Source organism: Raphanus sativus, chromosome 7 (genome assembly GCF_000801105.2).
Source record: "Raphanus sativus cultivar WK10039 chromosome 7, ASM80110v3, whole genome shotgun sequence".
NCBI lineage: Eukaryota > Viridiplantae > Streptophyta > Magnoliopsida > Brassicales > Brassicaceae > Raphanus > Raphanus sativus.
Window position 1 is genome coordinate 17,543,875 of NC_079517.1, and position 15,233 is coordinate 17,559,107.

The window sequence follows — 15,233 nt, forward strand, 5'->3', positions numbered from 1 at the left end:
AACAAATATTATTATAATGCCAAAGATACAAATAATTTATGTGTATATAAACGATTGTGGTAGTTAAGTTGAGGCATTTAAATAGTTACAGATATTTTATCTAAATAACTACAATAATTACTTTACACAATTGCAAGAGTTCATTTAGACAATTACAATGATTATTTTTAATTGTTGAAAGAATTCACTTGAATGTACAAAGTATATTTTATATATTCTCTGAAATGATAAGGCTTCCACTTTGTACACTTGTTATTTTTGTTCCAAACCTATTTGGTTGAAAATTGAATGCAAGTTTACTTTAGATCATGTACTTTTGAATAATATTTATTTATATTTAAGCATCTAATGAATGTATTTACTACATATTAGATTTGATATTATTTTCTTTAAATAGTTCTAACTTTTTTTAGATTCTGTACTATTTTCAAATCTCTGGACAATATAGAATATAATTATTTATCATCATTATTTCCAATTTGAAAGTATTTGAAAGTGGCCTATAAATGAAATTATGTTATAAATATTGTTACTAAAAGCTATTCATATAAGTATTCCAATTCAGACATTTTAAAGCTTAAATTATAACCAAAAATAGCAATAAATATTTTTTATAACTCTTAAAATCTCCTACGTACGACCAAAACAATGATAATGTACACTAAATTTTCTTTTTCTCACCAGGGATCCCAGCCTGGATACTGGAGAAAATAGTTTATGCATTAAGGGATCGGATACCTAAAACCTTCCTCTTAGCCAGAATGTTCACTTTGCCTGACACTCTCTGCATCCTATTTGAGCTTTCATGACAAGTTTTATGCATGGCTGATCTAAAAGAAACTTTATAAACATCTTAATGAACACATCGTTGGTGCTGTAAAAAAAAAGCATACATCGTTGGTTTCTTCATATGTATACATTAGTGGTCTTAGTTTACAGAGGGACAGATGGCAGGATAATTACATTACGAATAGATTCATATTTATTGTAATGCAATGATTTTTAGCATTATAAATATTGAAATCTGATCGAAACTTGACGATCTTTACACTTCTTCAAGTACAAACTTCCCCACTTAAACGCATGCACATGCATATGAGTTCTTCTGGTGAACATCACGAATCAATTACTAAAGAAACAGAATTAGGAAACTAAATATGAAACGATGAAAATTGAGTAGACTGCAATGCAAAAGAGAAGAGAGAAAAGGAAAGTCACAAGCGGATTGGTCGTCCAAAAAATAAGATGCAATTCACCCCGTCTCCTCTCCACATTACTAACCATTCAAAAACAGAATGGATCATAGATTCATAGAGACATTCAAATACAAAATGGTGAAAAGAGAAGCAAACTTATAGATATGAGACTAAAAACAGTCAGCTAAAAGATTATCAGAGAGAGACATTAAGCGGAGTTACCGGTGTCGTTACTCGTTATTATTTTCAGCGTGGCTTTGACTTGCCGGACTGAATAAGCAAATCTATGTTGACTTGATTTTTCTGTACTTGCTGCCGTGGTGATATATGTAATTCCCAATCACTGCTTTTGGTCGCAACATTTATAAAACGCACGGCTTATGTCGGAAACAATTCTGAAATTCTGGGTGGAAAGATGGATTGCGAGAAGATGAACGTAAGAACGATTTAACACATATGAATTGTCACCAAAAAACATATGACCGGGTTTGGATGTTGACGAAGCGGAGAGAAGTAAAATCTGGAGAGGGAGAAGGAGCGAATGAGAGCATCTGATGAATGAACTACTACAACAAACTGAAAATCTGTACCGTTAATTCTATTATTAAGTTTGTGAAAAGAGACGACTCTTGAAAGAGATGATAACGGTTATCCAATTAGTGTAAGGGGGGCTTTGAGGAGCTATGACTTGTGAATTGAAGACGACGATTGAATCGATAAGGTCTGAAGACGCCGATTGAATCGATGACGTCATACTTATCTTAAACAAAATAAAGGCCATTAGATTATCTACTCCGAACAAATTCCATCGTCTGATATTCATTTTTTTCCTATAAAAAAGATGACGTCATTGGTTAAAAAAAACAGGAGTCACAACTCCTTTAACGAACGAACACAATGCTTCACTACCTACACCGACACAAAGCTTCGACAGACTAAATTCTATTTTTAAAAAGGATGACATCACCTAAAAGAAATAGAACCCTTGGATTAAATACCAAATCAAATCTGAACCATTAGTTCTTCATTTTATTTTCCTATAAAAAAATGCTGATGTCAAAGAAAACAAAAGTGGTTTGCTATTATATATAGATTCTCAAACGCTTATAATTGTTTCCAACAGTAAAAGAAAATCTTCTAGTACATATTTGTTAAAGATTCTTTATTGATTTTTAGACGTGAATTATGTTCTATGTGAAAACCTGAACAAAGTGTCAAACACGGTAATAGAATGAAAGATTTTTCCATAGAAATGTGTTGCTAATGCTACTAGTCACATAATAAAGGTTTTTTGGCGTCTTATTCAAGCACAAAATGGATCGGTCATCAACACAATTCTTTATGTTGGCAAATTACAAAGATGCACGTTGAATTATCTGTAAGTTTATAAATAAACAATTTTCTTTTTGTAAAGAAAGATCCAATCTATTATAAATACAAAAGAATATAAAGACAATAATAAAGTGCTGTTTATTTGGCGATCTCCAAAGTTGACTTGTGAAGCACCAGTCGTTAAGAATTAGGAACTGGACCTCAACTTTCGTCTCTCATCAATGCAACTCTCAGATCTTAATTTTCCATAAGTAAAAGAAATAAATAAACAAGTACAAGTCTGTTGAACCATTATACAATTGGACTTCTTCTTTTTTATTGTAGTTCATGTGCTTGATCTGATTCATATAGTAATAATATCTCCTTGCTTGTTTGAAAGATCATCATCAACGAAAGGCTTTGTATTCTGAAGAAAAAAAGATCATTCATCCAAGATAAGTCAATCATCAAACCATGATGAAGAAGAAGAAACAGAGCAGATCCCAATCTTCTACCAAGAAAACTCTTGAACCATCCCCAGTTTCTTCACCTTTACCTTCACCTAGGCTCCTCTCCATTTTCCGTTCTAAGGTGACTTCTCTCTCTCTGTCTTTGGCTTTTGATTCATCCTATTACCAATTCTCTGGTTCTGGATTTGAGCTGTTGTGCATGTTTTTTTTTTGTAGTTGGTAAGTGGTAAAGACTTGAAGCATATGTTCAGAGGCATGAAGACCAAAACCACACCCGGACTGTCTTCACAGTCTAGGATCGTGAGATGTCCCAAGTGCCACAAGCTTCTCCAAGAACCTATAGATGCGACTATTTACAAATGCAGTGGATGCAACTCCATTCTCCAAGGTACAATAGCCTTCTTTGTGTACACACCCTAAACCCCTACTCATGTTCAACCTTCCTTTGTGCTTAGTGTTCTCTGTTTCTTGTACTCTTTCTTTGCATGTAGCAAAACGTTGGGACCTGGAAAGTAATGGTGACTCTATTCCAGAAGCTCTCCTTTATTCTCAAAACCGTAGTTTAAGTACCCAGTTAGAATCTGAAGAAGCTGGTAGTAAAACTCCAATGAGGAGCACTCACCGGGAGTACAACTGGAGGGCATCCCATTCAGAAACTGTTTACAAGCATGAGACATCTGATGTCCACAGAGAATGGATGAGAAGGGCTGATGAGTTCAGTGTGACCGGTGATTCTGATGCTTTTGCTTCAGCTAGAAGCTCTCCAGCTTATAACTCACGCAGCAATGCCTCTGAGTGGACACAACATGAGAGGAGATATCAGGTTCCTTTCTATCCAGCTAGTCCTTCCCCTTCTTCTGCGTATGAGTATGGCTATAATAGTCCCTTTCACGGGTCTCAAGCTTCTGCATCCGATAAGTCTTATTATCATCATCATCATCAACCAAACCAATTCAGGCAAAATGACAGAGAAGGTTGGTTTCAAGAACCGTCTGCTTCTCGTTTCCCGGGTGAGACATCTGATCAGAAGTACTATCCCTCGTCTTCTCAGTCTCAGCTTCATGATCCTCGGTATCATAATCTCTATGAACCCAGTAGCTCTGTGTACTCTGAGCGTAGTTATCCAGAAGCTACAGTGCAGCATCGTTCCCAATACTCTGATCATTCCAAGAGTGGGACAAGTAGAGAGAAGAGCTCTCGGAGGGACAAAAAGAAGGATGACAAAAAGAGGAATCATGTGGTGAAACGCTATGTACTTCCTTCAGAGGGTGGAGCGCCTTTTGCAACTTGTTCCTACTGCTTAGAACTCCTACAGCTTCCTCAGATGTCTCTCCATGGAAAACATAAGGGATATCAAGTGAGATGTGGCAGTTGTTCCGGTGTACTTAAGTTCTCTGTTCGAGAGAAAGAAGATACTGTCCTCGATTCACCTAGTTTTGCTGAGGAGACTGTTAGTAACCATCAGGATTCAGCTTCAGAAGGTCATGAAGAGATCTATCCGGATGAAAGTCATTTTTCCTGTTCAGACAACGGCTCTGGAGATAGACTCTGCAAAAGCAACGACGATGTTATCTTGAGACGGAATGTGGAAACGTTTGAAGATAATTTGAGTAAAGAAGACACAAGGAGCATATCAAGAAAATTATCAAATTCGAAACTGGAGGCGTTGCAGCCTTCTATGAACCACAACTTAAGGGAACAACTAGTTGAGAGTATCGGAGACACTTCAAGAAACCATCTAGAGCAATCTGAGGAAGCTTGTACAGAGAAGTCGACCAAGATGGATAATAACATTTCTGAGAGAGTCAGCTGCGATCTAGAGGAGACTGGATATGAGAAGAATGAAATTCTTAATCCAGAAGGTATGTTTGGAGATGGATCAGGTGAGTCCTTAGAAGTTCCAGTATACAAGAACGAAAGAATGAGAGATTCAAGTATAGAAGCTGAGACAGTTGCAGATAGACCGGTATCTCATAGTGGTGAACCGAACGAACACGTTAGTGAAACACGTGTACTGTCTGAGAATACTGGAGACGCTCAAGAGTTTGATTGGGAGGAGACTCAAGAGAACAAAGAATATAAAGGTGAATGTAAATGGGAGGATAGCATGGAAGACAAACTGGGGTTGATTTTGGAGAAATCTCGGTATACTGGTGATTCAATCTGTGACAGCAGCTCAAGAAATGGTGAAGCATATGAAGATACAGCAGTCAAACACATATCAGCTGCAACACAGAACGAGAACCAGAGTTTTATAGGACATGCTGACCAATCAGGTGAGGAGGCTACAGTAACAACATCCAGGAGTCATGAGGAGAAGTCCAAGTATGAGTATGAGAACTTAAGCTTGGATAAGACCATTAGTGAGTTAGAGGAATCAAGATACGAGACAAATGAAGCTCTTGATACTGGCAAGGTGAGCGAAGATGGATCTGTTGTTTCTCTCACGAAGGCGAGTGAAACATTCAAAAGAAGTATTGAAGCCGAGAATGTAGAAGATTCCTACGAAAGACTCGAGTATGCAGGTGAAAGAACATGGGCAGAGACTCTGGAAGATAGAGCGGGGTTACATTTGGAGGAATATGAAAGCAACTACAGCAAACCATTTAAATGGACTTCAGAAGAAGCGATAAATAAACCAGAAGTGGATGATGATGGAAGATTGGAATCGAGTTCAAGGGGTTCCTTAAGTGACCATGAAAGTTCAGAAGAGAGTAGTGCTGTATTTCAGGACTCTCAAGATGCTAAATCAGATCAGTCCCAGTCTGAGTATGAGATGCCAAGGGAAAGACAAGAGTTGAGTAACACAGTTTTTGACACAGTAAGGTATGAGATACAGGAGGAGGATAGATACGAGACAAATGAAACGTTTGAGCCAACCACGATGGTCGAAGATGGATCTGTTGTTTCTCTTGAGAAGACGAGTGAAATGAGGTCGGTATCTCATCACATGGCTAGTGAAAAGGAGAATGAGGAGATCTCTTACGGAACAGTAGAACAAGTTCATCTGGAAGGAGGCGGGTTGCAGTTGGAGGAATCTCATAACAATCCACATGAATGGACTTCAGAAAGAGCTCGTGTGCATGAGTATGAGCTAGGGACATTGTCTGCATCGGAAGAGGATGCGAATGGAAGATCATCCAGTTCAACAGATTCCACCAATGACCATGAAAGTTCAGAAGAGAAAGATGTGGCTCATGAGGAGCATTCGCTGATGGATGAAAACAAATTCGAAGAGCTAATGGTGAAAGATGGGCCATCATTGCACTTGGAGAAGTGTGGAAATGATTCAATGATATTAGAATGGACAGAAAGAGCTCCCACATTTCCTCTGCATGAGTCTGAGTCAGGGACAATGCTTGAACCAGAAGAGCATGCTGATGGAAGATCGGAATCCAGTTCAACTGGTTCAAAGTTGAGAACTGCCTTCCACGAGGAGGAGGAGGAGGAGGAGGAGATACCACTACACGAAATGACAGAAGATAGGGCAGCATCGGACTTGAAGAAGGGTGAAAACGGATCAATAAACTCGGAAGAGACGTTTGGATGGACTTCAGAAAGAGCTCCAACGTTTCGTCTGCATGAGTCTGAGCTAGGGACAAGGCTTGAACCAAACGAGGATGGTGAGGGACGATCAGAATCTAGTTCAAGAGGTTCCTTCAGTGACCATGAAAGTTCAAAAGAAAGAGAGATGGACCATGACGAGGAGCCCAGGCAGGTGACTGACAGCAGAACCAAGGCGCCACAAGATAAAATATCGCTGCACTTGGAGTGTGAAAATGAATCAATGAAACTGGATGAGACATTTAAGTGGACTTCAGAGAGAGTTTTAACGTTTCGTCGCCGTGAATATGAACTAGGGACAATGCTTGAACCGGACGAAGATGCATCAGAATGTAGCTTAAGGGGTTCCTTTAATGACCATGGAGTTTCGAAGTCTTGGCTGGTGGATGATTATGAAACCAAAGCGATTAAAGCAGGCCTAATGGCAGATAACGAACCATCTCTACACTTGGAGAAGTGTGAAAATGAAAAAGTGGTATTGGACCAGACACTTGAACCAAGGGATGATTTATTCAGGCTGAGTCTTGATGACACACTTGAGCAAGAGAGGATAACGTTTCATTTGGAGAAGTCTCAGGATAAACAAGTGAATCTAAGGCAGAGCTTTAAACAACAAGGTGACACTGAAGAGAACATACCATCATCTGAAGGCCATGAGTCCCCAAGTAAAATGGCCGAAGAAGAAAGTGAAGCTGAAGAGGATATGTTGGGAGTCCAATTAGAGCATTTGAAGATAGAGAATGAGAAGGCAGGAGTAACATTGGAACCGTATCCTCATTTCTATAACACAACGGACCCCTCTGAGATTGTGGGTCTGCGTCTTGCGTTATATCAAACCCAAACTTCACCTCTAAGTTCACCAATGCATACACCCACTGGTTCACCACTGCATATCCTGATGCGTTCTCCAATGCAAGCCCACATAGTCTCCCCAATGCGTTCTCCCATCAACTCATCAGGATCACTCTCTGATGTATTGTTCTTCGGCAAGAAAGCTTGAGGACAGTAAAACAGAGAATCATTCCACCACATACTTCCAAGGCTTTACCTGCGATGCAAAACAGTGTGTACATTGATTCATTTTTGTTTCCATGTGACTAGATTACATGTAAGAGTTTTCTGAGGGTGTTTTCTAGAAAGCTTTGCTCTTCATTTGATACAGGATTACAAGTTTCATATCCTATGAACAGAGAGAAAAGTCCAGATCATATGATGAACAATAAGAAAACTACTCCAGTAGATAATGTATCCTCCACCACTCTAGACATAACTAAAGACAATGTTAGTCTCTGTGTTATGCAAGTTTGAGAGAAGAAGAATCAAGTAAAATTTTGGTTCTAGTCGAGGATCGGAATCGGTAGATCGGAATCGAGGATTCTGGTCTTTACAGAGTTTGAGCATCAGTTTTCGGTCACTACGTATATATGAGCTCGTTTGAACCTTAAAGAAGAAGTGGGCTATAAATCAATTTGACGATTCGTTTGTTATTTGTCTTTCGCACTTTGTGCCATCCTACATATAAGCAACCGAACAACATGCCGTTCTTAAACAGTTTTTTTTTTTTCCAGGTCACCTTGATTCTCAAGGATAATCAAATATTTTATTCTAATCTCATGTATTTTACCGAAGTTTAATTGGGAAATTCAGGGAAATATCTTAAAGAATCTACGCAAATATACCACCAAGCAAATATCGGTCTGATCGTATAAACAACAGAAATAATCTTCGATAGCCCTAAAAAATTTTTAATCACAGATATAGTTTTTAAGAATTTAAAATGATCAAAATATCAAACACTAACTAAAAGGCAAATATCCTGAGCGGAGAGAGCGTCCACGTAAGCATATTAAATCGACCAATGACGTCGTCCGTTAATGCGATGTCGTTCAGATATGTCATATGAATTGGGCTTTCTCTTTGTTTATGGCCCATAAGCATGTTGACCAAACCCTAATCAGATAGCAACTACACGATCTCCATCTTCTTCTCTCTCGCGCAGAGGACGATCCCCATCTCCATTCCGTCGTTTCCACTTCATACGTTTTATCAGTTCGACTTTGCGCAATGAAATCTCCATTAATGGATTCCTTTCGCATCCCTCTCTCTAATCTCCTATATAACACCATTCTTTTCCTAAAATATCTTACACACAATAGTATCCTCTCAAACGATGAATTCCAGCATCAAAATCTCCGATTCCGGCGATCTTCTCTCCAAGAAACCACAAGGAAATGACGGTGTCTCCTCTGCCGAACCGATGAAACGTATTGGCCAGTCCGGTGACTCTTCGGCTAAAGCTATCTCCGGCGGTGATTCTTCAGCTACAGCTGTCTCCGGTGATGCTTTCTCAAAGAAACGAAACGGAAAGACCGTTGTCTGCTCTGATGTCGCCTCCGCCAAGACCGATGCAGTTGTTTTCTTCAGAGAAGTGACGTTTGGACCCCATGAAGGGGAGTTAAGGTTTCGTCTCATCCACTTTTGGGAGGCCAGAAAGGCACTGACTAAGACACTTATTGGTCTGGAGATGCTTCTGATTGACGGAGAGGTTTGTTACGAAATATTTTCTTTTAGTTTTTGGTCTTACTTGCTCTACATCATACACTAACAATCGTTGCTTGGCGTTTATGAACAGGGTACTGCGATGAAGGGATTCATCCCACCAGGAAGGATTGACACCTACTTGCGACACATGATCCCCGGTTCCACTTACAGACTCAACAAATTTTATGGTGCTAAGAGCAAGGAGGGGTATCGGGTTGCCGATCAGGACGTGACCATTGCTTTTTCATGGAACTCTGTTCTCTCTGAACTCAAAGACAGCTCGTCAGTGTTTCCTGAAGATCGATTCCGTTTCCATGGATATGAAGAGTTTGAAGCGGCCTGTGACCTCGGAGGGGATTTATATGGTGAGCTCTCTCATATTTATGGTTTCGCACTGGCTTTGTATAGATGATGTTATGTTTCAGTAATAGCTGTTTAGGTTTAATCAGATAGCTCACGGTTGTTTAGAATGTAGATTGGTTAAGTCCTGATTTTTTTTATTTTTTTTGCAGATTATATTGGTCACCTTAAATTGGTGAATGAGCAGATTCCGAATGAAAGTCTTGTGCTTGATGAAGTGGAGATAGCTTCTTCGCGGCACATTTTGGTTCATGTTCAGACACATGAGTAAGTTCTCCTTACTATGTATGCTCTATACTATCATTTTTTGCTTATCACACGATTCTGCCTTGATGCAGTGGCCCTGTGATGAAGCTCTACATATGGGACAAGGCCGCTACAGACTTCTGTGAGAAGTTTAAAGCGCTTGGAAAACCTCCAACTGTTATTCTGGTGACAACTGTGAATCCAAAACGTTTTGGAGGTTAGTATTACCTAAATTTCGTTATGGTTTATACTATGTTAGTAATCTGCATGGGAAACATGTTTTAGACAAAGTAGGTGTTAAATAAGACAATTTTATAGCCTCATTGTTTGATAATTTATTTTTGTTTGGTGTGGAATAATTGGTTATATTGCAGGTGCCTTAACTATGTCGTCTCTATCATCCTCACGTGTGTTTTTTGATATGGATGTTCAACCTACCAGGGAATATCTGGCTTGGTATGTGATCATTTGTTCATTTGGAACGTCTACTTCAATCCACCGAATTACTTATCTTTGTTTTTTGAACATTTTCTCAGGTTTGAATCGAACACTGAGGTTGCTAATAGAGTTAATGCTGAAATTGTTACCAAGGCTGAGACAGCTACTATAGGGGAGCTGTTCTCTTACATGAAGCAGAAAGAGGCAAAGGTATAATATCTCATGCTTTTACATATACACTGTGCCAGTTTTAGATATTTATTTTCTACCCTGGTGCAATTCGCAGGTTGCATGGTTCGAGTGTAGAGCCACTATTGATGATGTCGTGCGTGGTTCTGCATGGTATTATATTGCTTGTGGTGAGTGCAAGACCAAAGCAACCAAAGGGCCTACCACGCTTATGTGTAAGAAGTGTGGGAAGACTGAGATTGCCGGTGTTCCAAAGTAAGATTTTTACTTATAGTTTTGTGTGTAAGATATACTCTAAGCATCTGTTGTTAATGTCACTCTGTCACAGGTATCTCACGAAGCTCACTGTCTATGACAACAATGACCACGCAAGCTTTGTGCTTCTTGGTGATGCTGGGAGTGATTTGATTGGGAAGAAAGCCTCGGAATTGGTTGAGAGCTACTTTGAGGTAATTACAAACTTCTTCATCATACAGTTTTTAGATTGTTCTTACAAGTGTTTCAATTTATATCAGGCCAATGACAGCGTAAAGGAAGATCACGTGGTCCCAGTGCCACAAGCTCTGATTGGTGCCATTGGACAGACTCGCACGTTTGTTATTAAGGTATCAAAACACAACCTCGATGGCAAGACCCAATCTTTGACTGTCACCAAGGTTCTCCCACCTGATGTTCCAGCACTTAAAGGCAACATAGAGGAGAACGTGGATGAGGAACCTACTGATGAAAGGAATGAAGTTGCAGCTGGGTCTGTGAAGAGGAGCTCTGTTGGGATTGAGTCCGGAGAGACCAAGCGTGCCAAAAGTGGCTGATAGATTTTTAGTACTGGTTTTTGTTCTCAGTTTCAATAAACTCTATGCTTTGTTTTCTTTGTTTCAGACTTTGTTTCTGTTTCAGACTTTGTTTTTCATCATTTGAATAATTTTGGTGTTTATTAAACTATGCTTTGTTTCTTCCTTTTTTGTTTATTTAGGAAATCTTGCTATTTACAATAACATAGAAGATAAATCTAGAAATCTTTGTTTCTTTCTTTTTGTTTATTCTGAAAATGTAAAAGCAATAATTCTAAATAAATAATAAAATTTTAAATTCTAAATACATTATATAAATTATTATATTTACTTTTTGATTTAAAATCTTGGTGTTTATTAAAGACTATGCTTTGTTTCATCCTTTTTGTTTATTTTGGGTGGTGTTTAAAAATAATAATTGGATTAGTTTGGTTTGTGTTTTATTTTTTTATAGTAAGCTAATGGGTATATTAATAGATTTTTTTTTAAAAAGTAAATAAATAAAACTTCAGATTGTATAGTTTAGTCAATTTACATAAATATAAATGTGAGTTTTCCTAAAAAAAAATAAAAGATTTTTTCGAACAAATCTCACATAAGAGTATTTTGGTCAATTTTTTTACAATAAGAGTCCAACTAACATTGGCAGACATAATTTTTTCCCTCATCGTAAATACTACATTTAGTAATTCTTTGAAATTTACCTATTCTTTGGTTTGTATCATTCTGAAAGGATATTTAAGATTTAATAAAAAAATTCAAGTTTAAAATATAGTAATTAGCTAGAATATTATAGAAAGTAAGAAAAAAGAATTATTTACTTTGTTTTAATTTGGATTATGAAACTGATATTCAAAACATATTAAATTTTGTAAGTGTATCTGCCTAAATAAAATACAAGTAGTAATATGGTGATAGCTCATAACTAGGGATCACTACAATAGTCTCTAAAACAATTCTGGAAATCCTTTTGCATTTGTAGCAATTTTCTTTGGTCAAAAACATTTGTAGCAATTTTTATAGTCAAATTTGATGCATAAATAATTTTTAATAGCTACTCAATGCTTCAATCTCAAACTAATTGTTCTGACTTTAAAATCTTTTGATTGCTTTCTAAGAAGTAAGCTTAGAACTTATGCAAAATAGGTTGTTTCTTAAGCTCTTAGCTTATTCTCTTTTGACATAACACTAATTTAGTGTTGACACTAATTGTCGATCTTACAATATGGGACAATTAAGAATTTATGTTTAGTGAGCTGCAAATCATAACTAATCAAAGATACAAAGTTGTCATGGTGAAAAGTATATCCTTAAAATATTTTTAAAAAAAATTCAAACTTAAAATCTGGTACACACTGATTAATAACTCTTATTTGCATGAAAACTATTATTCGCTTCATTATCAACCACACAGTTTTACTTCCACACAACAATAAAAACATCAAAGACTTTAAAAGAAAAATAACAGTAAAGTTCGATATATGAGTTAGAGCTAACATATTTAAATTCCAATCTACAGCTCATAAGATTATAATCAAGAAAACATAATTAAGAATGACTTCCCTACATTTTGAGAACAGTTTATGTATTCTGAATTCAAATTTTATATTTTCATCCAACTAAACGATAAAAAAGTTAATTGTAAAAAATGCGTCGAAGAAAACCTATATGTGATATCATATAACAAAAGCCATAGCATATCTCTTTTCCTATACAATAGCCTACACATTAAATAGTTAATATACACCGAAAATTCTATTATATTTGATATTCACAACAAAATTAGCCAGACTATATAATAGCAATTATCCGCGCGTAGCGCGGAAAACGATCTAGTTTTTTTATAAAGGTAAAATATATATTGCATAGGATAGCCTTAAAAAACATTTTGTCATAAATATATCCTCCAAGGATCAAAGTGGCCAAAATATTACATTAAAAAGATAAATTTACATTTATACCCTTTGATTTAATTAATTTAAACATTAGGGTTTATAATTAAATGAAGAGGTTTTGTGTTTAATTTAAAATTTGTATAAAATTTAAAATAAATACTATAAATTTAAAATAAAATTTTTTAAAATAGTTTCAAAAATCATTTTAGAAAATAAAATTTTCAAAAAAAATTGAAAAAAAAAATTCTGAAAAAATCGAATTTGAATACATATAGTTCGAAACTATAAATGAATTTTTTATATTTATATACTTAGCGTATATATGACTTTTGCCCATCTTAAATGAAACATTTTGGTCACTTTCTTCTTTGTGTGCTATTTTGTAATAAAAACATAAAAAATATATTTAAGAGAATTGCTCTTATAAATATAAGGTTAATTAATATAGACTTTAGGGTTCAGAACTGAGAGATGAAGTTTTGAGATGAAATTTAAATTTAAAAAAATAAAAAATATATTAAAAGTTAAATATAAAATTTTTTTAAATAGTTTCCAAAGTTTTTTTGAATTTCAAAAAGAAAACTTGAAAATAAATTTGTAAAAAAAATTGAATTTTAAAACATGAAATTCAAAATTATATTTAAAATTTTATACACTACAAGAAAACACGCAGATACTGAGGGACTTTTTCCTCAGTATGTCGTTGGAATAACCGTATTCCGACGACATACCGAGGAAAAAGGTCTTCGAACAAAAACTCCTCGAAATTTCATTTTCCCTCGAAATTTTCTCGAAATTTTCTGACGGAATTTCGAGGAACAGTAATTCCGAAGAAATTGTGAGGACGAGGGTTCGTCACAAAAGTCCTCAAAATTTTCCTACGGACGTGGTCGTCGAAATATTCTGAGGGAATCTTTTCCTCGGAATTTTCAAAAAAATAAATAAAAAAAAATATTAATTTTTCTAATGAAATTCGAAAATATAAAATATAAAATAAAAATTGAAATTGAAAATATATTAGATAATATTATTCAAAATTGTACAAATTAAAATATATTAAAAATTAGTTTTAATAAATAAAAATTTAAAAAATCCAAAAATAGTTTTTAATCACAAAATATAAATATATAAAAAAATAGTTTAATAATTACTATATATAGTTTTTAGTATATATGATTTATACATATATATATATATATATATATATATTTATATTTATAAAAAATTACAAATCGTTTATAAATATAGAAAAAGGTTTTTAAATATTTTTAAAATTTATAAAAAACGTTTTATTATTACTGTAAACTTTAAAAAACGTTTTAATATATATAAAATAGTTTAATAATCACAAAAATAATTTAAATATATAAAAAAGAGTTTAAATATATAAAAATAGTTTAGCAATTACAAAAAACGTTTTAAAAAATCATATACACATTTTTAAAAATCAAAAAACGTTTTAAAACATGAAAAACGTTTTGAATTTTAACCAAAACACAAAATAAATCGAAAAAAAAATAAAACAACAATTTCATAATTACAAAAAAAGTTTTAATATATATAAAATAGTTTAATAATTACAAAAATAGTTTTAATATATAAAAATAGTTTAATAAGTACAAAAATAGTTTTAATATATAAAAATAGTTTTAAAAAATCAAAAAACGTTTTAAAAATTCAAAAACGTTTTAAAAAATCATATACACATTTTTAAAAAAAAAAAAAACGTTTTAAAAAATTAAAAAACGTTTTAAAAATCATATACACATTTTTAAAAATCAAAAAACGTTTTAAAAAATTAAAATACGTTTTAAAACATGAAAAACGTTTTGAATTTTACCCAAAACACAAAAGAACTAAAAAAATATGTATAACAACAATCCAAACTTGAAAATCCTAAGCTATCCATTCAATCCTAGAATTTCCTTCCTAACAACCTAAATTTCGAGATCTAACATCCAAAGAATCGATCTATGAAGAGAGGAAGAGAAGAGAGATGAACTTACATGATAGGAAGAGAGGAGAGGAAGAGAGGAGAGGAAGAGAGGGGATTTGCCGCGCAGAGGAAGAGAGGAGAGGAAGGAGGCCGCGCAAGAGAGGAGAGGAAGAGAGGAGAGGCAGAGAGAAATGGGGAAGAGAAGAACGTAAAACCTAATTTATGAGACGTCCGACGGTCACTGTCCGTCGGAATTTCCTCACAAAATTTAATAAGGTTCCTCGAAATTTCCTCGA

At 35.1% G+C, this 15,233-nt stretch overlaps 2 protein-coding genes and 2 long non-coding RNA genes across 4 annotated transcripts; 2 read left to right on the forward strand and 2 right to left on the reverse strand.

Moving 5' to 3' along the window:
* Positions 1 to 859: 859 nt before the first annotated feature.
* Positions 860 to 1,980, reverse strand: LOC130497746 (uncharacterized). The gene is made up of 2 exons (XR_008936746.1): positions 1,419 to 1,980; positions 860 to 1,276 (listed from the first exon to the last, which is right to left on the reverse strand). It is a non-coding gene; the product is annotated as an uncharacterized LOC130497746 (long non-coding RNA).
* Positions 1,981 to 2,643: 663 nt separating this feature from the next.
* On the reverse strand, positions 2,644 to 7,312 carry LOC130497654 (uncharacterized). Its single transcript, XR_008936655.1, has 2 exons — positions 7,180 to 7,312; positions 2,644 to 4,525 (listed from the first exon to the last, which is right to left on the reverse strand). It is a non-coding gene; the product is annotated as an uncharacterized LOC130497654 (long non-coding RNA).
* Positions 2,958 to 7,719, forward strand: LOC108817800 (uncharacterized). Its single transcript, XM_018590599.2, has 3 exons — positions 2,958 to 3,098; positions 3,194 to 3,365; positions 3,469 to 7,719. The coding sequence occupies exons 1-3, from the start codon at positions 2,982 to 2,984 to the stop codon at positions 7,539 to 7,541; spliced, it is 4,362 nt and encodes a 1,453-aa protein (XP_018446101.1). The 5' UTR covers positions 2,958 to 2,981; the 3' UTR covers positions 7,542 to 7,719.
* A 1,594-nt stretch (positions 7,720 to 9,313) lies between these two features.
* Positions 9,314 to 11,249, forward strand: LOC130497689 (uncharacterized). Its single transcript, XM_056990695.1, has 8 exons — positions 9,314 to 9,447; positions 9,595 to 9,709; positions 9,781 to 9,905; positions 10,063 to 10,144; positions 10,225 to 10,336; positions 10,413 to 10,570; positions 10,644 to 10,764; positions 10,831 to 11,249. Exons 3-8 carry the CDS (start codon positions 9,791 to 9,793, stop codon positions 11,125 to 11,127), a joined length of 885 nt encoding a protein of 294 aa, XP_056846675.1. The 5' UTR covers positions 9,314 to 9,447; positions 9,595 to 9,709; positions 9,781 to 9,790; the 3' UTR covers positions 11,128 to 11,249.
* The last annotated feature ends 3,984 nt before the right edge of the window (positions 11,250 to 15,233 follow it).